Below are 25777 nucleotides of genomic sequence, written 5' to 3' on the forward strand. Positions count from 1 at the left end.
ATCCCTTCATTCTTTCTGGAGTTATTTCTCCACTGATCTCCTGTAGCATATTGGGCACCTACTGACCTGGGGAGTTCCTCTTTCAGTATCCTATCATTTTGCCTTTTCATAATGTTCACGGGGTTCTCAAGACAAGAATACTGAAGTGGTTTCCCATACCCTTCTCCAGTGGACCACATTCTGTCAGACCTCTCCCCCCAGGTAGTCCAGCCCAAGTCAGCTTCCTTAATCCCTACCTCTATGACCTTAATTTCATCAAGACTGTCATTGTCATTGTTATCAAAACCACATACTAGAATAGTGGGAGATGCAGAGTAAAAAGAGAACTGTTTGGACCTCATTGTCCCTAGGACTTTTCATTTGTTCTTAAAGTAATAATTATCATTGAAAGGTTTGAGAGGTTAATTGTGCCTGTTGCAATTTTAAGAGCTATGCACGATTAGAGAAACAAATAGACTGATATTTCACTTTAGAACCTTATTATCCAAGAGAATCACATTTATATAAGCAAAGCAGAAATAAATTTTTTAACAGTAAGGGTTAGCCTTGCTACAATAAAACCTCATTAAAAAAATCTCACTACTAGGAAGTTATTCTCAAAGTATGAATGGTTATTCACTAAGTCAGAATCTCTGGATAGTAGACCTTGTGAAAAAAAATTTTAGAAGCTAAACTTTTCCTCATTCTTTCTCTCTCTCCCCAGCTAATGCACATTCCCACACAGATACACAGACGCACAGGTAATCCTGATTCAGTCAGTCCCTTGAGCAGTATTTAGAATCTCAACCATAAGTCACTAAAATCATAAGCAAGTCTAAGTTATGTGCATTTTAAGCACATTAAGCAAAGATTTGGCCTTACACAAAGGATGACGAGAAGCTGCTGTAGTCCTGTGTTCAAATCATAAAATGTGAGACTTACTGAGAGAGAACGTTAGAGGTCTGACTCCGATGCCCCTTTAACATTCTACTTGACAATGACTCCAGAGGCGCAGAGGTTTCAATTTCATATACAGCGCCAGTGGGAATAAGTCATGCCTAACACGATGGAAGGTTTTCAGTGACCATGAAAGAAACATACATTGTTCTCAGTATTTACACAGTGAAGAAATATAAAAAGTTCCAGAACTGGGTTGGTAATACTTTTAAAATGTGATGGATTGTACCTACGTATGGAAAAAGAGTCAGTTTGAGACTATTCTCAGGAGGAAGAGAGTCAAATCAGTTACTAGGGGGAGATACTGTGGGAAAGTGAAAAATACTGGGCTTGGATTGAGCTGAGGCAGTATTTGCTTTGGATCTCATTGTCCAAACTAAGTAAGCTACTTAATTTTTTAAATTTCATTCTGTTGTGTATAGAATAGGGATAGTAAAACCACAGAGATTACTGAGAAAATTAAAAAAATATATATGTAAAGTGCCTTGCACTTAGTAGATACTCAATGAGTAACATTATTTTGAGAGTGGACTGATGGTAGGTATGTGGAATCAGTCCCTCATATCTCAAAATATAATGAAAATTTAAAAAGTTTCCACCAAAGTTTACCAATGAGAAAGAAAGAAAGCTTTACTATAACATTTTAAAAAGTGGGTAGGCCCTAGCCCCTTCCTTTGCCTGTGTGTCAAATGGTGACTCATGACAAACTGCACAGAGGAATTCCTCATCTTGGAGGGGCTGATGATGAGGACGCACCCACTGAACTGTTTTCAGTTTATTATATTGCAGCTGCTGCTGCTGCTAAGTCGCTTCAGTCGTGTCCGACTCTATGCGACCCCAGAGACGGCAGCCCACCAGGCTCCCCGTCCCTGCGATTCTCCAGGCAAGAACACTGGAGTGGGTTGCCATTTCCTTCTCCAATGCGTGAAAGTGAAACGTGAAAGTGAAGTTGCTTAGTCGTGTCCGACTCTTAGCGACCTCATGGACTGCAGCCCACCAGCTCCTCCGCCCATGGGATTTTCCAGGCAAGAGTACTGGAGTGGGGTGCCATTGCCTTCTTCGATATTGCAGTTATACCTGGTTAAATAGATTCGCAGTTTATATTATCACAAATCAAAGACACTTCAGAATAATTCATAATAAGAGGGGGGGAGGACTGCAAAAAGCTCAAAGCAAAGTTCTTTAAACAATAGTCAAATGTAAAGAGTTTGGACATCGTAGCTTTATAAACAGACAAGTGCTAGTTTTGTGTTTCGGCAGTGTGTATGTGTGCTCAGTCGTGTCCGACTCTTTGCCACCCCGTGGACTGTAGCCCACCAGGCTCCTCTGTCCATGGGGTTCTCCAGGCAAGGATACTGGAGTGGGTTGCCATTTCTTCCTCCAGGGGATCTTCCCAACCCAGGGACTGAATCTATGTCTTCTGTGCTCCTGTATTGGCAGGTGGATTCTTTACCACTGAACCACCTGGGAAGCCCACTTTGGTAGTATCACAGCCAATAAATTTTATCTGAGGTGTGATTATTGCTAATGGAAACAGACAAGTGCTCCAAATTTACTAGCCTTTCTGTGATGACAAGTAGCTGACAACAGTATGTTATCCAACAGGTATTCTGAAAATATTTTTCAGATAATGATACTGGAAGTGTTTTCAGCATTGTGATTTTAAAAGAAAGTATCTATACTAAAAACACTCACACAAACGGGAAACTTTCAACCTGTTTAAAAATCTTCCAAATGAAGAATCTGAATAAGTTTCGACATCCTTTGTTAAAACATAACGTCTTCTGATTACCTTACAGAAGCACACCATTGACATTAAGGAAAGTGGAAATTTGCTAGCTGAATTTCAACAAATGATTTTTCATAATTGGTGGACGGATTGAAATATGAATAGTGTGAATTAGCAATCACAGCCTACCTCTTTTATTTGGATCAACACACCTTTGAGACATAATTTTTTCAACTATTACAGTCATTAGAACTAAGTACTGAAATAAACTGTGTTAGCTATATCTTCAATGGGCAGTGCTAAGCTGAGTTTAAAAAAATAGTTAATGATATTTAATTATAATTTTAATACAAACAGAAAGGTTCTTGTGCCAATAATTCAGTTTAAAAAATTATTTTAAAATATTCATTTAATATGTGTTTTGTTTTTCTTAAATTTCTATCCTATAGAAATATATAACACAGGAATGCATAGTACATGCATATACTTTATTAAACAAACAAATGTGTATTAGAGTGCCTGCTCAAAATTTTTACTGATGCTCAGTAAAAAAAATTAAAGACAACTGATTCACAATGAGTTAATCAATGAGATAGTGAAAGATTTTTCTTTTGTTCTATACAAATACACCCGAAAAAAGAAACAAGTAATTCCAAATATCTTTGAACTTGTTGAGCTTAAAATGTTTTGGTTTCTGCCCTCTGAGGCAAGTTGGTTTAATAAGCAAGGCAAGTGATTCTACATCATGAAGGGATGGTGGCAGGCGAAGGGGGGTGGCACAGAGGGCAGGCTTCGGGTCACATCCCAGCTTAACCGCACTTTGTAGTGTGGATTGGGAACATCTCTCAAGCTCTCTGAGCCAACTGTCTCATCAGCAAAATGGACATCATCAGTTCTATTTGCAGGGTTGTCATCAAATTAATATGTTGTTAAAAGCATATCATGCAGAATCACATGAAGTTGTCAGTATTTGGTGCTTGTTGATATACAACAAAACACTGTGGTTCAACTAATATCAACAGCATCAGATATGTGGAGATGGCTGGATGGCATCACTGACTCGATGGGCGTGAGTCTTAGTGAACTCCGGGAGTTGGTGAAGGACAGGGAGGCCTGGCATGCTGTGATTCATGGGGTCGCAAAGAGTCGGACACAACTGAGAGACTGATCTGATCTGATCTGATCTGATATATATTTAGAGATAATATTGTTCAACCTCCTTAATTTACTTAACATAAAATGTAGGAGGTGATGTTATTCTTTCTTGCTGGCAGGACAGAATAAGCACATCCCTAGGACTGATCATTTTCTGAAGGTCATCACTTTCTTCTCTCTGCCCAGCACTTCAATCTGCTCATTTTCTGCATTTTGAACTGGATTGCTCTGCCCACTTGTCTTAGTTTGATCAACTCCACCAAGACTTGGCTCAGCTTTTGGGCCTCATTATGAGGAGACATGAAATCCATGCCATAGGGTTAGTCCTCATCAAAGGGATAACTTGCATGCCTGATTCTGTGGCAACCAAAGTTTCATTGGTAGAATTCTAAGGACAAGTCACCATTTTAATTTATCTTCCATTGAAACTTGAAAGTACCGTATTAAAAGGGGTAGTTTTTTGGCACAGTTTTAGAGCAGGGTTTAAATCCTTGGTGATTTTAATCATATTCTATCTTAAAGTCTGAATTCGCATAGGCCTTGGGACTAATATTTATCCTCTGAAGGTTTCATTCTCTTGGTGCCTAAATTTTACATATTAAATGAAATTCATTTTTGAAGGACCCGAACCTTTTGTCTGGCTCCTTTTCAAAAGAAGAACTATAATGTTCAGCAGAAGAAACTAAAGTTTTAAATGTTGATTACTGAAAATTATAAGATTTCTGTCTTAATTCTGCACTAAGTAAAAAAGTGAAATCACATTGACAGAGAGGGAAGAGGGCAGGTTACAGGGCAGCTGAGACAATAGGAATGCACCCGGGAAAGGCTGCCCTGGCCCCATAACAGCCGTGTGTGAAGGATGGAATTGTGTAGACTCAGGGAAGACATGCCAGGTTCAGGCTCAGAAACCTGGGTGCTGGGTCCTGCTGCTCCCACTAACAGGTGGTGTAACTTACAGCAAGTCACTTCTTACGCTCTCTGGGTTTCATTTCCCCATCTATCAAATGATGGGCTTGAAATAGATGACCTTTAAATTTCCCTCCCTGGAAGAAAAGCTATGACAAACCTAGACAGTGTATTAAAAAGCAGAAACATCACTTTGCCAACCAAAGTCTGTATAGTCAAAGCTATGGATTTTCCAGTAGTCAAGTATGGATGTGAGAGCTGGACCATAAAGAAGACTGAATGCCAAAGAACTGATGCTTACAAACTGGTGCTGAAGAAGACTCTTGAGAGTGCCTTGGACAGCAAGGAGATCAAACCAGTCAATCCAAAAGGAAATCTACCCTGAAAATTCACTGGAAGGACTGATGCTGAAGCTGAAGCTCCAATACTTTGGCCACCTGATGTGAAGAACCGACTCACGGAAAATATCCTGATTCTGGGAAAGATTGAGGGCAGGAGAAGGGGGCTACAGAGGATGAGATCATTGGATGGCATCACCGACTCAATGGACATGAGTTTGAGTATACTATGGGAGACAGTGAAGGAAAGGAACCCTGGCGTGCCACAGTTCATGGGGTTGCAGAGAGTTGGACATGACTGAACAACAAAGTTTCCCTCCAGTTTTGGTATTCTATCATTCAATAAAGAAATAACTTGTACTCATGAATATCAATTATATAGATACATATGTATATTCCATAGGTGTCTGTACGTGTATGCATGCAAATGTGCTAAAATGATCTCCAAAAACTTAACAGGAGAACTTAGCTTATAGCAGGCCATCAAATGGGAAAAGGAAAGATTCAGTAACAAGAGCACTGCATTTTGAATCCTCACCTTATTAGTGGAAAGATGCATGGTCGATGTCATTTAATTAATGATGTTAGCTTTTCCATTAGAATCTAAGTTCAGTATTTGTATTTGCTTTTAGAGAAGTGATGCACCATTACTTTACTGTCCTTACTTAGGTTTTTTAATATTTGATCCTATTTAGATTTAAGGACAACTGGACAACAGATGGTCTTCTCTTCTCCTGTTTATGAAGCAAAGGAAAGCTTCGAACTGCTGAACTACACAATGGCTTATACTGCTTGGGACTGAGATACGTCATCACTTACAATCTACCTTTCACAGGTAGGGCAGGTTGTATGGCCAAGTTTGTAGGGATTAGAAGAACATGTGTTGAGTACCTGCCACACATTTAGTGTTCAATAAATGGAAGGGACCATTCCAATAAGCAGACTTTTGACAAAGCGTTGCCCTATCTCTTAATTCTTGCAGTTTTTCCAGAACATGAATTAGGTCTTCTATTTCTCTTACATTACTCTGGGTGATCTATATCAATGCCTGGCATGTGTTAACACTCAGTGAAGTTTTACTGAATGAATGAACAAATATACAGTTTATATTCACTTTGCTTTTTGCATCCTCATGAAGAATATTTCAGTTATTAAAGTCCCAAGGCCATAGTTAAAGATGAAAACCTCACTGGAGAAAAATCAGTTGCTGAACAAATCATAATCCCAAATGTATCTATTATGGGTGTTGAGTTCTCTATTATTACTATGAAAACTGTTATCTGAAATAAATGCTTTTAAAATGATTTTTAAGACAATCTTTTAACCCAGAACTTATTCATGGAAGAAATTTTATTGTTCCCATGGAAAGCATCTCACCCTCTTACCTAGTCTTCATACCCTGCATATCTTTCTTTGACTTGACATTTCATTTTCTAATAAATTCATACTTTAGTTATCTTTTGCTAAAGGCTCCTTTTCACCTTTCTACTCCCAGGTTACTCACACTAGAATTTTTTTAATATAAATTTATTTATTTTAATTGAGGCTAATTACTTTACAGTGGCAGATTCATGTCAATTTATGACAAAACCAATACAATATTGTAAAGTAATTAGACTTTAAAAAATATTTCCCTGCAATCTTGTAATGAGCAATTCTTACATTTATTCGTGTTTTAATTCTGGACCATTTAGTATTTTAAGTAGTTCAAAATCTAAAATGTCAACTTAAAGGCACCCAGAATATCTAAAGAGACTTATTAAAAAATATTCTGAAAGCTAAATTTATCAACCTCCATTCACAAACATTTTTCAACATAATTAGCACAAGAAAATCAGTAATAATTTTTTTATCTCTCTTAAAATTACTGCAAGGTAGCACAGATATTTCCAAAAATGTCTGCTGGATAAAAGTTATCAGATTACCCATTTTTATGATTGTAAAGTTGAAAAGGAAATGGAAAAAAAATCCTCATTCTGAGCCTGCTTCATCCCCTTGTAATCAGCCAGCCTGTGAAGACTGTAGTGTGTCTTCCTACAAAGGTGTCACGCTAAATTCAGGTTTCCTCCCCCACAGAAGTAGAGCTGGGGAGAGGCCAGTCCCTTCCAGCATTAGGACCCCCAAATTTGCAGGGAATGCTCAAAACCGCGGTCTACGAAACAAGTCTTGGCCTGGCAACCTCATCTTTTCCCAAATGCCACTGACATGCAAATCCAAACATGCCCTTAATCTCCCTTTCAGAAGTTTCCTTTTCATATCTTCTCTAAATTAGGTAGAAATTGTACTTTTCAGGAGTGTACAAGTTACTGAAGAAATCACACAAGTTGGCAATCACATGGAGGCCAGTGCCTTCGTGTTCTGGCATCTCACAAGCAAGGACAGTTTTACTAGTTAGAATTCTACTGTGTCTATCCAAACCAAGCTAAACATAAGCTAACGCTAAAAGCTTTCAATACTTTTTGAAAAATCCATCAAAGGTTTTTCTGAATGATATTTATAAGGGCCTTACTGTTCTCTTTCAAAAACTGAAATGCCCTTCTCGGACACTTGAAAAAAATTGCTTGTGCTTTTCATCTTTCCCTCTCAGAGTGTAAACATTGTTTTGAGTGAAAGGAGCTGAAGGAGCGCTTACTTTCCCTTGAAATTTTATTTTTAAATAAGAGAGGGAGAAAATCCTTTTTCTGACTAATACTAATAATACAGGTCAGAGTGTCAGGCGATATACAATTAGATAGAAAACAAAAAAGGTTCCCCCTCTTTTTCCCACCGTACAATGGCACTGGAATATAAATTACCGATGAAGATGAAATAACACTTCAAAGCTTATAGGGCAGGGCAGGGCAATGTTTACAAAGTATTTTCTATGGCACGATGAGACACTACAGAGGACGGTAACCCATGGACTCGAGGGTGTTGCTGAATAGTCTAAAACTAGCATGAGGTAAGATTTTACATCCCTATAGCCTGTGACCCTGTGATATGCTTTGTCTCACAAGGGCAGCTGCAGTTATCAACAGATGTTTCAGCAATAAATAATTGGTATCATCTCGGAAAAGACCCATCTACCTGGGGAGAGGGCATAATACCAAAAACACTGCCCGGCTATCACAGCCACATTAATCTCCCATCTCTCCAGGTTTCTCGGGGAGCATACTGCAGGTGTTTTTTCTGGGAGAGAGAGGACAGACTCTCTCAAGTCAGCAAGCTTTGTGTGGAGTGTAAAGGAGGTTGGCCCCTGCCATAAATTTCTGTCTGTGGCCACACACCAAAGGAGAAAAGATGGGGGGATGGGAAATTAGGCGAGGGAGGAAACAGAGGAGGCTGTGGAGAGCAGAAAGCAGAGCACAAAACACATGATTTTTGCTAATTAAGTTAAGCCTAAGTGAGGAACATTAGAAATGACCCTTTGTTTTACCAACTCAGGCACTCAGCACAGTTTCACGTAACTTTGCTCTGTTATCTATGGAATTAAAGACAGTGTTTACACTCCAAATGTAATGCTAAGTTTTTAAATGGAAGGAAAATTTTTTATGAGAAGGATTCGTTTCAAGGTATAAAAGTATCATGGGAATTCAGATTTATGAAAAAATATCTATAAGAACAAATAACTGAATAAAACCTCAGCAACCTTTATTTTCTAATGTAAGAATAAAATCTCACAATTAATTGATTATTATAATAATGTGGCCATCCAGCCTTGGTAAAATGTGATATTGAAACCAGTGGATAACGGGACAAAAACAAATCATGGTATTTCCTTGAGATACTTTTGACAAGCTAAGATAGCACTACAGTTCTCCGTATTTACAAAACAGAGTGGTTTAGCAATTGTGCACTTGGGGCCTGACACAATAAGAAAGCATCTCAAGGCTCTTTGGGAGGTGTGGTTGCTTAATTTATAGCTTGCTGGGTAAGCTAAAGAAAATGATGCTCAGCATTCAAAAAGCTCCCAGGTTAAACACATTATGAGCTAAACGAGCCTAATGGGCTGATTCCTAGAGCTGCCCCTGAGTGACCTTGTGAGCAGGGCATAAACTTCTTAAATTCTCTGTGCCTTTCAGTTCGGTTGCCCAGTTGTGTCCAACTCTTTGCGACCCCATGAATCACAGCACGTCAGGCCTCCCTGTCCATCACCAACTCCTGGAGTTCACTCAAATTCATGTCCATCGAGTCGGTGATGCCATCCAGCTATCTCATCCTCTGTCGTCCCCTTCTCCTCCTGCCCCCAATCCCTCCCAGCATCAGAGTCTTTTCCAATGAGTCAACTCTTCGCAGGATGTGGCCAAAGTACTGGAGCTTCAGCTTTAGCATTATTCCCTCCAAAGAACACCCAGGTCTGATCTCCTTCAGAATGGATTGGTTGGATCTCCTTGCAGTCCAAGGGACTCTCAGGAGTCTTCTCCAATATCAGTTCAAAAGCATCAATTCTTCGTCTGTGCCTTTGTGCTCCCCCAATTGTGATATCTGTGCAATATATAGAGGGAAAGTAGAAGGAATAATGACTGGACTCCTGAAACAGCCTTACAACTATAAGCAGTTTGTCTCTCAACTCACATTAACCCCCAAATGCAGCAAGACTTTAAAACGCCATTTTCAGTTTTTTGGCCAATGTCACTACCAGCTTTGAATGCACCTAGGGTGATCTAGTAAGTGTGGGTGGAATGAAGGGAGTAAAACCCTGGTTACAGAGATGTGCTGCATCTCAGCCTATGCTGGAAATCCGGAGGAACTTTCTAAGCCTCAAAGGTCGAAGCAGGGGTTTCTCTTCCTCTGTGAAGCTCCCATGCTCTCACCCTCCTTGGAACCATATATAGAGCTAATATATGGTTCTATATATGGTTCTATATATGGTTCTTATATATGGTTCACTGGCTGAAGCACACAGGGCTTTCAAAGCTCTTCTCTCGCATTTTTGTTCAGGCTCTGTGTCTTTAATTTATAGCTTCCTGGGTAAGATAAGGAAAATGATGCTCAGAGTTCAAAAAGCTGCCAGTTTAAACACATTATGGGCTAAAGCAGCCTAATGGACTTATTTGAGCTGCCCAATCAATTGCCATCCTGTTCTCTTTTCAACAGTCATTCTCAAACTCAAACATGCATCAGAATCATCTGAAGGGCTTGTCAATGTTGATTGCTAAACCCTCGCCCCCAGAGTTTTTGATTTGGTAAGACTAGTATTGGAGAAGGCAATGGCACCCCACTCCAGTACTTTTTCCTGGAAAATCCCATGGGCAGAGGAGCCTGGTGGGCTGCAATCTGTGGGGTTGTGAAGAGTTGGACACGACTGAGCGACTTCACTTTTACTTTTCACTTTCCTGCATTGGAGAAGGAAATGGCAACCCACTCCAATGTTCTTGCCTGGAGAATCCCAGGGACAGGGGAGCCTGGTGGGCTGCCGTCTATGGGGTCGCACAGAGCCTGACACGACTGAAGTGACTTAGCAGTATACGGCCCAAGAATCTGAGCCAGTTTTTGGGTGATACTAAGTGCTGTTGTTTGGAAGTCTAACTTTAAGCCCCACTGCTTTAGAGCTGCACTCTCCAATTAGTGCAGAAGGAAATGGCAACTCACTGCAGTATTCTTGCCTGGAGAATTCCATGGACAGAGGAACCTGGTGGGCTACAGTCCATGGGGTCACACAGAGTTAGCCACGACTGAGAGACTGAGCACATCTAATTAAATAGTAGCCCTGCTGCTGCTGCTGCTAAGTTGCTTCAGTTGTGTCCGACTCTGTGCGACCCCATAGACGGCAGCCCACCAGGCTCCCCCGTCCCTGGGATTCACCAGGCAAGAACACTGGAGTGGGTTGCCATTTCCTCTTCCAATGCATGAAAGTGAAAAGTGAAAGTGAAGTCGCTCAGTCGTGTCTGACTCTTAGCAACCCCATGGACTGCAGCCTGTTAGGCTTCTCCATCCATGGGATTTTCCAGGCAAGAGCACTGGAGTGGGGTGCCATCGCCTTCTCTGAATAGTAGCCCTAGCCACATGGAAATGTGTATGTAGTTCATTTTAAAAATGAAATAAAACTAAAAACTCAGTTCTTCAGTCATTCTAGCCACATTTCGGGTGCTCAAGAGTCACATGAGGGCAGGGCCTAGCGTACTGGGCAACAGAAATATAGAACATTTCCATCATTGCAGAAAGTTCTACCCGACAGCCTACAGCTTGCATTAGAGTAAACGAGTTTCAGGGCTTCCACCTGGGCTCTCAAGTTCATCCCTTGGGGCTTCTAGAGGGAGAATTGGAATAGGACAGAGGAAGGAGCTGAGTCACAGCTCCACCACTCACTGATCTGCTCCCATGAGAAAATTAATCTCCCTGTACCTTAACTTTGTCATCTGCAAAATGGGTATGATAATGGTAATGATCACTGGAGGGCTATTTTGAAAATTAAGTAAGATCATGCACATACGAGCATTCTATAAACCCCAAATTATATATACACTATAATTGTTTTCCATTCCACTTCTCCACTAATAACAAGCACACTTATTTAAAAACCCTGGCTCGCCACCAGATTTGTTCAAAGTATTCACTTTCCTTTGCCTGTGGTCCTCAGTCTGTTTAACTTCAGTCTGATTTTTTGGAGAGTGGGAAATGTTGATGAGGAGGTTACTGTTTCTATGAAGTCTCCAACAATGCTGTTATGTGTGCATAGATCAGGGGGATCTTTTCTGGATTTTTGTTTTGATAGACAAAGATAATGTCTATTTATATATTTATTTTGGGATGACCCCCAAACACATTCCCATGTAAACCAATAAAATAAATATTTTAAGAGATTATCATTGCTTGTAATGCTTGGTCCCATACAAATGTCTGTATTTTATGTAAAAAAAAAACAAAAAAAAAACCTAACAGAGTCCCTTCTTTGATAATCATCTAAGAGAATGTGGGAGGGGGGAACACTATCAAAAAGCAAATTGGCACTTACAGAAGCATCCCCAGAACCTAAGCCTAAAATCTGGGCTCCAATCTGAATTCATGTGTTATTCTTGAGGGTCTCTCCTTTCTGGGGTAGAGGTACCCAATGGACTCATTTCCATTAAGTGAGCTAAGGAATAATAATGCCAATGACTCTGACGATACTTCCCGAACAGTGTGAATCATGAGGAGATAAGGGAGAGAACAGGATTTCAGGCAGGACTCAGGAAGGGACATGCCAGGCTTCAACAGCTTAGACACCAAGTCATATGGATGAAATAGTGGTGAGTTTATTTTTTTAAGTTACCCAACTCTTGGAAAGTAGCATTTCAAAATAAAAATGCTAATGAAGCATGGTGGAATCAAAACTACTGCGTGTACCCCAATGTTCATCGCAGCACTGTTTATAATAGCCAGGACATGGAAGCAACCTAGATGTCCATCAGCAGATGAATGGATAAGAAAGCTGTGGTACATATATACAATGAAGTATTACTCAGCCATTAAAAAGAATACATTTGAATCAGTTCTAATGAGGTGGATGAAACTGGAGCCTATTATACAGAGTGAAGTAAGCCAGAAAGAAAAACACCAATACAGTATACTAACGCATATATATGGAATTTAGAAAGATGGTAACAATAACCCTGTATACGAGACAGCAAAAGAGACAGTGATGTATAGAACAGTCTTTTGGACTCTGTGGGAGAGGGAGAGGGTGGGATGATTTGGGAGAATGGCATTGAAATACGTATAATATCATATATGAAACAAGTCACCAGTCCAGGTTCGATGCACGATACTGGATGCTTGGGGCTGGTGCACTGGGATGACCCAGAGGGATGGTATGGGGAGGGAGGAGGGAGGAGGGTTCAGGATGGGGAACACATGTATACCTGTGGTGGATTCATTTCGATATTTGGCAAAACCAATACAATATTGTAAAGTTTAAAAATAAAATAAAATTTAAAATAAATAAATAAATAAAAACCAAAAGGCACACACACAAAAAAAAATTTAAAAAAAAAACAACAACAAACCAAAACTACTGCTTCCAGCCCACCAAGAACATGCAGATATTTCAGCATGACAGGTTCTCATTGGCCCACTGACCACACTTTTCCACTTTTACTTGATTTGCGTTTCCAACAGAAGGTCTTATGGGCAAATGGAGCTCTTTGAAAAGCTACCCCCCCCAACATTAGTCAATTTGGCAGAGCTGACCATAAGGGTAGGGGCTGTCTTATGCTTCAAAGAAATTTAATCTATTAGACCATTTAGAGGCTAAATGCCTCACTTGGGGGTGTCAAGGAGCAGGTGGTGTGGGTCTTCCTACCAGTAACTGTTGCAAGCTGGCGCCAATCACATCCTGCAGGTTTGTTTTGTCCTCTGGGCCCACAGCTTGTTTGTATTGCCACTTTTCAGGCACGAAGGGCCATTTCATTTCCTTTGCCTCCTGGATCAGGGTTCTTAACTCGCTGGGGAGTGAGGCTGAAAAGGTCAGAGTTCAGGTAAGGAAATTGCAGTTGAAGAAAAGGTTGTTGAGTTACCTATGTTATGATGAAGCACCTCAGTGGCACAATTTTTTTTTTCCTACTTCTCACTGGCTGGCCTAACCTGGTGTTCTGACTCAAAGAATAATAGCAAAAAGCTATCTGTCAGAGGGTGGCTCTGGTCTACTTTGCCCTACAGGTAAATTGGGTTAGTCAGGCATTAAGAAAGGTTTTAGCAGGAAGTAAAGCACTTCAGTGACTGTCTCTGCATGAAGAATCAGAGAAAGGAATGAAGGAAATATTATTTTTCCTGTAAAATGAGAAAGGGCCTGAGATGGAATGGCATTTGGGGCTTGTGGCTGGGTAATGCAGCAAATCAATCTCTTTTTTACTCCTGTAAGACCTCACCTTGCCTCAGACTCTCACCGTGGACTATGTCTGAATATAGACAATCCCACATCAATTTATTATGAAATAATATCACTTTAGGAGATATATTTAATCTCTTAATAGACATCAAATTTCATTAAAAATATAAGTCAATAATCTCTTATCCAAACTTGGGAAACCTAGAAAGCTCTGGAAACTAGATTTTTTTAAAAAAACTTTGGCCCCAAACCAGACTTGAATTGACTTGAGATTATTTGTAATCTTGCTATGATGAGATTAGTCACCGTTTTGCCCTGAAAATTTTAATGTTTGGTGGTGCTGCTCCTAGCTTCTACTGCAGTGTTAGTATAACAGATGGTATATGCACCATACTACCTTTTCTAACATTTGAAAAAACTCTGAATTCTGAAGCACGTGTAACCACCAGGGTTGTGAATAAGGGATCATGGGCCTGTATACACGACTGCCAGCTATACATCTTTAAGTGCTTGTCTTGCAGACACCTCAGACTCAGTCTATCTAACACTGAATTCATTACCTTCTTCCTAAAAATTGTATTTCCCTTTCTATTCTCTGTTGATGAATGCTACTACCATTCACTGAGCCACCCAAGTCTGAAACCCAGACGTCAGTCTAGACTTTTTGCTCTTCCTCCCTGAGTCTAATTGGTTATCACATTCTGTGGATCCTAAAATCGATTTCTTTCTTTTAATCATCAGTAATTCTTGCCTGATTCATTGTCTTCCATCTCCTCCTATCCATTTGATCTTCCACATTGTTGAGTCCCATTTTTCCAAAAACAAGATGGACTAGGATATTGCTCTGCGTAAAATTCTTTAATGCTTCTGTATATCCTGCCTTCATATTAGGCATTGTCCTCCCTCAGCTGCCTAATGAGCAAGCTCTTCTCATCAGCCCTGCCATGATCTCCCAGTGGAGTTGAGATGCTCCTCAGGAGCATTCTCAAGCCCGCAGGGGCACACTTTCAGCATCCGCCTCACTGCTCTCTACCATATCTGTCCTTTCACTGGACTGTGGATTGGGAGTCTCCTGAAGACAGGCATCATGTCTCACCATGTTTGTAAATCCCACCATGGTGGTTAAAAGAAAGGTTAGTCTTATGTTTACATGAGATACGCTAAATAAGACAAAAGAGGTGTGAGAGAGAATAAAAAAAAAAAGAAAAAAGAAGAGAAGGGAGAAAACCTAATTCTGCCTTGGCTCATGATGCCTTTTGGTGTCCTTGCCACCAACTGGGCAAATGTAAGGAAGCCTCCCGATGGAGAGGGACTGCTTGCATTGAGGGGATAATTCATGGGCTACATCAATGAATGACTGATCTGGACTGGCTACTAAGCATGACTTACAAATATCACAGTGAAACCACTGTCCCCGCCTGGCCCATTCAGTAACCCAGAACTATTGAGCCTCCTCTGTGCAATGGCGCTCCTCTAATGAAAGCAAAAACAGGAGGTTGGAGACCAACCTGATTTCACAATCTCTTCTTACCACCACTGACGTACTTTCAATGTCTGAAAATGTTTTCAATGTACATGTAGAGAAAATTTCTTAAATGATATTTCTAAGTAGTCACGAGCTGGATAGGATGACTACCCAGTTCTGTTTGCTTAGGACAGTCCTGTATAGTCATAGTGGAGAAGGAAATGGCAACCCACTCTAGTATCCTTGCTTGGAAAATCCCAGGGACAGAGGAGCCTGGTGGGCTGCCGTCTATGGGGTCGCACAGAGTCAGACATGACTGAAGCGACTTAGCGGCAGCAGCAGCATGTAGTCATAGCATGCTTGTTAACAGAGCCTTTTCACTCTCAAAAGTATTTCAATTCTGATAAATTGTTTGGACACTCTGTCTATGAGTGTCAAGCTCAGGAGTCAGAGGAGTAGTTAAATGACAAAAGAAATGTGATTTTTTGGATTCATGGAATTTCACTATATTTTGGCACTAAATAGCTTTAAGTACTTTTAACTTTTCTTCATGGTGATGAGGAAAATCTGTTTGTTACAAGTAATTTTTTTTCCTCCTCATATCACTCTTTCCCTACAGGTCGTGCCAGAACATGGATTGTCCAGTGGGGAGCACTGAAATAAAAGATGCCCCTGAAATATGTTTTTAAAATATCTATGTGTTTGGATTTCAGTTCCTTCTCTGTCTTGGGGGGTTAGAGCCTCTAAGGCTAGCCACCCATGCTGACTGGGACAACTTCTGAGGGAAAACGATGGGGTTGAGAGGAGGAGGGAAAAGAATGAAACCCACAGTGTTAACTTTCGAGTCCGCCTGTTACCCCATCGCCTTAAGTGACCCTGTGCTAATGCCTTTCTCTGTGAGCCCACGCAGGAGACATCAGTGGCAGTGGCAGCCCGACCGTGAGCTAGAGCTGCTCAGGAACCAGCTGCCGAGGGACAGGTTCTATGCTCAGACCGCGTGCAGATGCACTGAAGGCGCTTGGGTGGACCGTGCAACATGCAGCGGCGATGGGCAAATGCCGAGCTTGTCAATGGCTCACATAGGATTCCTCCCGCATTGGTTGATCAGATTCAGCCAACACCAGCAGTCAGCCCCTGACCGAGCAGGAGCCTCCTTTGGCTCTCTGATCCCTTACTTCCCCAAGCAGCTTACCTGGAGGGCCATGGCTAATCGAGTGATTTTGCAGTCGTGATTTGCCTTATCTGGAACTAAACTGATTATTTCTCCTATTCTGTGGCACTAGAGAAAGAAAGAAAAAGAAAACGCTCCCCGATTAGGGGTTCAGAGTCTTCACTACGGAGAACACAAAACTTAAAGGAATTTAAGCTGAAGGGACAAAGGACATGATGTAGTAAAAGGAGAAGAGAAAACGTTCAGGAGAAATAACAGAACACAACACACTGCCCCCGGGGAGAACGAGGACCAGCACTGGGGTGAGCAAAATCAGACACTGATGTTTCTGGCCAGTAAAGAAAGAAAACACTAAGGTTAGGAAACAACTGGACACAGGGCATTTTATCTTGAAAAGAGCACGGATGACAGACAGGTTAGAAAAAACTAGACTTCTAAAGGCACCTTAAAGTTCCCCTGTAAAAACATATGCACTCCTATACAAGGATGTGGGAAAAAGGCTCTCCCAGAAACTTTTCCCATTACATAATTAACAGAAACAAAAGAGATGGGGAGTGTGCATTTTATATGGGAATCTTGTTTCTGTAACAAATAGCAGTCAACTAAAAATACAAAGAAAAATATTTAAAGCACATTAGACAGATACCCTGATAGCAATGAAGGAAATTTATCTGAATGCGAGGAAGAAATCTAAGGAAAGAAGGTTGCCTCTTGAAAACTAGCTAGAGAAGAAATTAGAACTGCTTTAACTCTCTAGATTTTGTGATTGAAATTTCCCAATGACTCATCTAAAACTATGTATGGTACAAACCATGAATGAGCAGAAAGGCCAAATTCTCAAATCCTGGTAATGATGTAATAAGTATTTATCAGTTTGAGTAAATTTATTTATAAATGGTATGTAAATACAACATGAGAAATGTATTGATGGTCAAAAAAGAGAGATGGGACTGATGAGATGACATATTTGTGGAAACTGTAGATGTCTATGCAAACTGATGAGGCACAAAAACCTAGTTTGAAACAAAAGTACGCACCACCATTCAGAAGTTGCTTCAATTTTTTAATAATTGAAATTTACGTGCACCAGCCCACTTGGGCCTTTTGTTCTTCTTGAACTAAACTGTTTCTTGTAGCCCTCATGTTTACTGAAGCTTAAAATTCAAACTGACAGCAATTCACTGCAACAAAGTGGGCTTCCTCCCCTGCCCGTCCACCCGCAGCCCATGTCCCATTCATGCCCTAGAAATCCACTCATCTCTCGGTGGTCATCTGCCAAGAGAAGAAAAATAGGGCAGAGATGAGACCGTGTCGTTCAGACAGGGTAAAGGAGAGCGAACCCGCTGCTCCCCGCTGCCCCCAGCGCCTCCCCTTGGACCTCACCTCTGCATCTCTGGTCCTCCCGCTTGTCCTCCTCTGACACATCTGACGCCTCCAACAGGAGCTGGTCCAGCACTTGCTTGCACTCTTGCAGCAGCGTAGCTACAGCTTTTTGATTATTCATGACGATTACCCTCTCTTGATGATGAGTCGAGTGTCCCTGGGTCTACGGTGATCAATTACCTAGGAGAAGACATCGATTCTCAATAAAAGAGCCCCTTCAAGCCTTAGGTACCTGGTGAACAAAAGAAGGGGAAAGATGATTAACTGAAGCATCATCAATTATCTGTAAGACTCAAGCAGGGAGGGATAATAGAGCAAACACATGAAAATACATGACAGCCCCTGAGGACTTTATTAGGGGAGGGTGTGAAATTACTGCAGGCCTGGTCTAGATGGGCAGCACCTCGAAGGCATCAGAGAGCAGAAGGCAGAGGGTCCTGGGGCAGACCTCAGTCACCCACAGTGTAGTCAGTGGAATCACATGGAGTCAAATGAAATGAATATACCCTATGATTTATGTATCTTCTGCATACTTCACATCAGTGCCTCTGGATCCCAGTGGCACACCACTTTCTGCTTCTCTGAAAGTCTACAGGAAGCATCTGGCTAGCAGTTCTAATATCCAGACACAAGCACGTGGTAATATGAAGTTTACCACTCTCATAACCCGCTGCTGACTTCCCCTGTGCAGCATCCCTTGTGGTATTTAGCATCATATAATTTGGACCAAAATAGGCAATGACAGATGCCAAATTTAAAGCTCTTCACTGCCAGGCACATTGCCAAATAAAATGGAGAAATGAAATCCCAGAAAATCCAATTTCCTAGATCCATCATATGGATAAGATCTACTTACATCCTATTTAACACACATACAGTTGAGAGGCTTCTTATGTAAATATGAGTATGTTGTAACGAGCTATTGCAGTCAAGGTAATTTCAAGAACAAAATAACTCACTGACAGTATAAAAAAATGCCTGACAAATAAATACCCAAAAGTCTCTTGATTAACAAATCATTTTTAAGTTGAAGTATAGTTGCCTGGAAAATCCCATGGATGGAGGAGCCTGGTAGGCTGCAGTCCATGGGGTTGCTAAGAGTCGGACATGACTGATCGACTTCACTTTCACTTTCCACTTTCATGCATTGGAGAAGGAAATGGCAACCCACTCCAGTGTTCTTGCCTGGAGAATCCCATGGATGGAGAAGCCTGGTGGGCTGCAGTCCATGGGGTCGCACAGAGTCGGACACGACTGAAGCGACTTAGCAGCAGCAGCAGCATAGTTGATTTGGGTGTCCACAGTGACTTAGCAGTAAAGAATCCGCCTACAATGCAGGAGACACAGGTTTGATTCCTGGGTCAGGAAGATCCCCTGGAAGACGGCATGGCAACCCACTCCAGTATTCTTGCCTGGAGAATCCCATGGACAGAGAAGCCTGACAGGCTATATATAATCCATAGGGTCACAAAGAGCCGGACACAACTGCAGTGACTGAGTATGCATGCATGCATAGTTGATTTACAATGCCTTCTCATTTCTGGTATACAGCAAAGTGATTCAATTTCATCTATATATTCCCTGTGCCATACAGTAGATCCTTGATGTTTATCTATTTTATGCGTAATAGTTGACAAATCTTTTTGCTTTCCTTTTTTAAAAAAATGTACATTATAAACAAAACAACGGAAGTTATTATCTTTCTGAATTTGCCAGAATAGACAGTGGAGATGCCATTTGGCTTAGGCACTCTTGTATGGCACTTAGAATCTTATTACCAATGCAAGAGAATCTGAAAAGGAAGAAGGTACAACAGATGTATGGATGACTCGACTCCCGCTGTCACCTAGCAGATCCATGCAACACAATAATCTACTGCTTTAGTAATCATTAAAAATATTAAAGTGGTGAGTTATCGTGTTGTTCTTGGGGAAAATGTGCTCTACTACCCTCACTTTAAGAAGCTGGTTTTGAATTTGAAATTGCAAGAAAGCATTTTTCTATCTTTTTTCTATTTTATGACTTAAAAGGAATAGAAAATGAAGGATAAGCCTGAAATCTAAATTTTGTAATTCTCATTCTAACCTGAATTGTTATGCTTTAGGTTTTAAAAGAGATACGCACACATACTTCACACAGATGGAACTGCCAAAGCAAAATTTTAGAACATGACAGACTTGTTTGGCGAAGACAACCGTGTATTTGTTGAAGAACACAAGCAGAGGTTTTTCATGCAATGTTCTTGTTACTTGAAAGAGCATTCACGCAAGTGAGGTCATGAAATTAGTTACTTGAAGCATTTAAATGTAAATATAAATCTAACTTCTTTTCTGTTTAAGATGTTTCAGAAAGTATTCCTGCTTGGATTGGGTTGTTGGACTAACCCGTTTTCAGTGTCCGTTTTAGCTCAAGTGTTTGTAAGTCAGTGTTTCTGTGGTACAAGTTGACCATTAACTTGCTTTTCTATGAAAAGAACTAAACAATAATGACTGGTCAGAGTTAATTAGCAGACTAGAGTGAGCAAGAGGCCACGTAGCAGTGATATCCCATTCCCACCATTGTCTGAAAAAAGGAGATGGTGACTGTCATGGGAAGCTATGTGGAGACTGAGAAATGCAGTTGCTGGATGAGAAGGTTAAGAACAAACGTTGCTCAGGATGAGTTATGGGTGAGTAGGACACAATTTTCTTCAAGTCCTAAGTTAAATCAAGAAAGGGATTCTCTTTCTCCCTTTTTTAAGGACTTCATATAGAAGCATTAGTCGCCCAGTCGTGTCTGACTATTTGGGGCTCCATGGACTGTGGTCCACCAGGCTCCTCTGTCCATGGGATTCTCCAGCAAAGAATACTGGAGTGGGTAACCATTCCCTCCTTCAGGGGATCTTCCAGACCCATGGATCAAACCCAGGTCTCTAACACTGCAGGCAGATTCTTTATCATCTGAGCCACCAGGGAAGCCCAAAGAGAGGTGTAATAAGAAAATACAAGAGCTTGTGTGCAAAGAAATAAAACTGCACTATATAAAACTTTACTAGCACATCACGCCTTTGTCTAAGGGCTTATAGTAATGTTTTATTGGTGCTGTATCATCCTCTTAACGCAGACAGTCATCTTCCACTATAAATTTTATTTGCTTTGTTTCTGTTAATATTTTAAGCTGAAAGAGTATGTAGCAAAGAAAAGAGGACCTAGAAATAGGAAAACATATATATGTAATAATGTTCAGTGACTAATTCCACTTCGTTCTCTACCATTAACTATCTGTGCCTGAGACCTCTGAGATTCACTTTTGAGATTCATTTTTCTCATCTATATTTTGAGCTGATTGATTAGGAACAGTTGTTAAAATCTTTCCAAGTCTTAAATTCCATACTCAGCAGCAAAGGTTGTCTATTGCTAAATAACATCTGATGTTTATTTACTGAAAAATTCTTGGCTCTTTTCAAAACCCTGAAATATAATATTTTTATGCATACTTTCCTCTGTGGTTTAGAAGTGTTGGCTTGAATCTTAGAGGCTAGATTATTGCTGAATATTCTTCTTTGCTTTTGTTTCCTCACTTGAAACCCTAATTCCTGATGCACAAGATCATAAATCTCTTCCCTTTGTCTAAGTGCTGTGAAAGAGAGATAAGATACATGGTTTTGTGAGGGCAAACAGCAGGATTTGACCTAATCATTTGGGTAAGGACAGGGTGGATTACTGGGGGCTTCTCGGAGGATGTGATGCCTGAATCAAGCTCTGAAAGAGGAACAGGGCTTAATGAAGTTAAAATGGTAGGGAACAGCCCTAACTAATGTAGAAGGAAGTATAGAGGGAATGAAAGAAGGTCAGGTTGGCTGAACTATACATAAAAGGAGAAAGTTGATATAAAGTGATGCTAGAAGGGTAAGCAGGGACTGTGAAAGGCCTTGTGTACTAGATAAGGAATTTCGTGCTTACCCTAAGAGTCATAGAAAACTAGTAGTAGCAATAAGAACACAACCAGCTTTACACTTGGGAATGATCATCTTGTTTTGAACATAGTTTGTGTATTGAGGGCAGGGAGGAAACGGCAGGTGAAGTACTTATTGCAATAATCCAGGTGAGAGATAACAGGACTCTAGACTAGAGTAATGATATCAGAAATACAGAAAATTGGACAGATTTGAGAGCTGTTTATGGAGTAGGTGCAGCTTTGGTGTTGGATGGCTAGGAATACTCTTAAGGATTAGTCCCAAATGTCTGCCTCACCATAGCTCAAAACTGAATAGATGATGTTAACATACTTTGAGACAGCAAATACAGACAAGAAAAGACATAAATACATCTACTTCTAGCAATATAGTAAGGAAGATAAATCATATTGTCCAACATAAGCAACCAGATTTTAATCAAAAAAGCATGTCTAAAAAGGAGGGCGATATTTCCAAGACAATGAATGTTTGTTACTTATGAATTTCCAAACTGTACTGAAGATATGCTTCATACTTTTTTGAAAGTTACAGCATTTCCCCCTTTCCCTGTAGAATTCAGGAGAGACAATAGGAAGAAAATACTGTAATATGAGAAACACTTTGGAATCCAACCATCTGTCCAGATTTGTATGGTTCATTGTTAGACATAACAGAGGCTGGAGCCCAGGAAATTTTCCTTCAGGCAACAGTCCCACTGAAAATTTTGGTCAGCTTCATGTAAAATTGAAAAATCATTTTCAATTTTAACACATATCAATTTTTCCCCCTTGAACGGCAACACTCTATGAGCTATACATTATTTCTAAATTGGAAAATGGATTTTCCCCAATATTTTTTATAATCTATGTATTATTTTTTCTATTTTAATGTCCCCTATATTTTTTTCCTTAAAAATCTAATAGAAAGAGGACAGAAAAAGCAATGAAACATGCAAACAGATAACTCTAGAATAACAAAGTTAGAATCATATAGTTTAAAACACACATCCATACCTATAGCCAAATGGCTATGTGTTCATACATTCTGCATTTGATTTTGGCATATTGATACTTTAGTTCTATCCACGAATAAGAATTTAGCTGAGTGGCTAAGTTACAGAATAACTGGCAAGTTGGCCATCATTAGAAAGAAGAAAATGAGGGAATTATTCAAAGCCCCATTTCTTTTGGTATTTATGCTTGAGTTTTTTCCACTGTATGATCAGTGCCTCTACTAGGGGATAAATTAGGGAAAATGAAAGAACTCCATGGTCTACTGGCTACCACCTCGGTAATAATTGACCAGCCAACTACTGAGAATCTTAGGCTTCAAGATGTGGGGAAGCATAAAGAAGTAAAAGAGATGGTCTCTACCATTAGGGAATTTACAATTAATTAGAGGAATAACACATACATATATAAAAATTAACTATACAAAGCATATCACACATGATTGTATTCTAAATGCTCAATTTAAATTATCTTTGGAATTCAATTAATGGTTGGTTAAATTTATAAGCAAGCTTACAGAACTCATTTAATTCATATGCACATGAATAATTATACTAAAAATATTTTTCATCTACATTCAAAATTATTTATCATATTGTTTTTAGGAGAAAATACATTCTGGTATCCAACATAAAACAAAAAGAATAAGTTTCTCCTATCAGGCCCTAGCAATGACAATCCAGTCTCTCCCACACTTTCACCCTCTTTTGAGCCACACCACAAGTCCCCTCTGACCATAATACGTCTTGTACTGATTGGTGGTGAAGTGAAGTGAAAGTCACTCAGTTGTGTCCAACTCTTTGCAACCCCATGGACTATACAGTCCATGGAATTCTCCAGGCCAGAATACTGGAGTGGGTAGCCTTTCCCTTCTCCAGAGGATCTTCCTAACCCAGGACTGAACCCAGGTCTCTGCATTGCAGGTGGATTCTTTATCAGCTGAGCCGCAAGGGAAGCGATTGGTGGTGGAAATGGGTAAATAAAAAGAGAAAAACATCTGATTGGAGTGTAACACAACTGTGTAGCTTGGTTGGATATGTTTGCATGACAGACATTTGTTAGCATTTAAAAACTGCATAAAAAGGGAAGAGAAGCCAACTTCTAAGCCACCAAACAGCTAAAGGGTAGACTTATATTTCTAGCAGTATGGAAGACTATGCTCTGACCAACATTCCTGCTGAAAACAACTAATAACACTGGAGAAGCATGTTAAAATCCCTAAAGTGTATCAGAGAAATAGCAAGAGAGGAAAGACTGCACAGAAGACAAAACAAGTAAAAACTGGAACCCAGAAAGTTAACACAGAAGCTAACCTTTGCCTTGAGTACATCTGCCAAACATTGTGAGCTGAAACTGGTTTTCACTATTTTAGAATGTGCGAGGATAGGAAATAAAACCAAAGGCCTACCCAGTAGGGAAGTATAAGAGACCACCGCCCCCACCCCTCTGGCATAAAACTGAGATCCTAAAAGGTCGCACTTTTAGCATGCTGCTAAGTCACTTCAGTCGTGTCCGACTCTGTGCGACCCCAGAGACGGCAGCCCACCAGGCTCCACCGTCCCTGGGATTCTCCAGGCAAGAACACTGGAGTGGGTTGCCATTTCCTTCCCCAATGCATGAAAGTGAAAAGTGAAAGGGAAGTCGCTCAGTCGTGTCTGACTCTTCGCAACCCCATGGACTACAGCCTACCAGGCTCCTCCATCCATGGGATTTTCCAGGCAAGAGTACTGGAGTGGGGTGCCATTGCCTTCTCCAACTTTTAGCATAGGGGTGAGCTAAAAGTGTTTTCTCATCTGCTTCCCCCACCTTTCAGGAAAACAGTCTATGGTAAGATAGGCAGCTTCAAGGAAGAGAGCAAAATGTTTTTCTCTTGCAAATCTGAAGCCGCAGATCCAAAAAAACCTCTAGCTGATAATTCTTTTAAGTAAATTATTTACAAATAAGCCCAGGTTGGTGGTTTTCTTGGCCAACTGGTTGACTGAAACATAATCATCTCTAAAGAAATCTGATTTCAACCCAAGTCTCAAAGATGCTCACCTATAAAATACCAAGAAATATGAGCTCCAGATCAAGGCTGTCAAAATACATAAGGTAAAAAGAAACAATGAATGAAAGCAGAAACAACAGATAGTAAAATTAGACCCACAAAAGACTATAGATGAGGGAATTTCAGATAGATACTACAAATATGCACGTTTCAAGAACTGAAAGAGTATGTTGAGTGTATGAATAAAGATCGAGAAACTATAAAAAGGCATATTAAAAATCATAAAATTTCTATTATTTAATTTTAATAATAATTAAAAATTTTAAATGTAAGGAACTGGATATATCTGATCAAATTTAGCTCTGGCTGAAGACAGAACTTTTGAACTGAATGATACATCAGAACATGCCACCTAGAAGGCAACAGAAAAAAGACAAAGGGATGGAAAATGCCAGAGAGATGAAGAAACACAGAGGACCGAGGAAGAGCTCTAACATATACTCAGAGTCCTAGATGGAAAGAAACAGAACAACTTTGGAGAGATAATGACTAACAACTTTTAGGCCAGGAGAAAGACAATAATCAGAATTCCCATAATACTCATATAAAAATTCATGCCTAGAAATATCACAGTGAAACTAGGTAGCAAAAAAGATATAGAGAAGATCCTTAAAATGGCCAGAGAGAAAAGGCAGATTACCATCAAAGAAATAACAATAAATTTATAGATAGCTACCTAAAAGCAACAATGGAAACTAGGAGACAGTGAAAAGATAGCTTTAATATATGCTAGAAGGGGAAAACCCTGCAAAATAATAATAAACATCAATAGTTCCAAGCACACATCTATAGTTAGTACTTTAGGTAGAAGGAAACTAATTACAGGTGAAGAGCCAGAGATTCAAGGAGAAATAATAACCGTAAAAGTGGTATGTTATTGGCTAAGTATAAACAAACAGTGATTGCAAAAAGTTACAA

The 25777-nt window shown here is 40.1% G+C and overlaps 1 protein-coding gene across 13 annotated transcripts in view; it reads right to left on the reverse strand.

The window, feature by feature from the left end:
* ALPK1 (alpha kinase 1) overlaps positions 1 to 25777 on the reverse strand; it is a 123002-nt gene that overhangs the window by 45513 nt on the left and 51712 nt on the right. For 10 of the 13 annotated variants that reach the window (XR_011464452.1, XR_011464450.1, XR_011464451.1 and 7 more), the window contains 2 exons: positions 17869 to 18048; positions 13325 to 13479 (listed from right to left, as the gene is read on the reverse strand). Coding sequence is in view for 10 of the 13 variants with exons in the window: in XM_005904782.3 (XP_005904844.1) it covers positions 13325 to 13479; positions 17869 to 17989 (276 nt within the window). In the remaining 3 variants the exon portion in view is untranslated. Of the gene's footprint in view, positions 1 to 13324; positions 13480 to 17868; positions 18101 to 25777 lie in introns of all 13 variants that reach the window. The other 3 variants (XM_070372001.1, XM_070371999.1, XM_070372005.1) reach the window with 2 other exon arrangements.

This window comes from Bos mutus, chromosome 6 (genome assembly GCF_027580195.1).
Source record: "Bos mutus isolate GX-2022 chromosome 6, NWIPB_WYAK_1.1, whole genome shotgun sequence".
Taxonomy (NCBI): Eukaryota; Metazoa; Chordata; class Mammalia; order Artiodactyla; family Bovidae; genus Bos; species Bos mutus.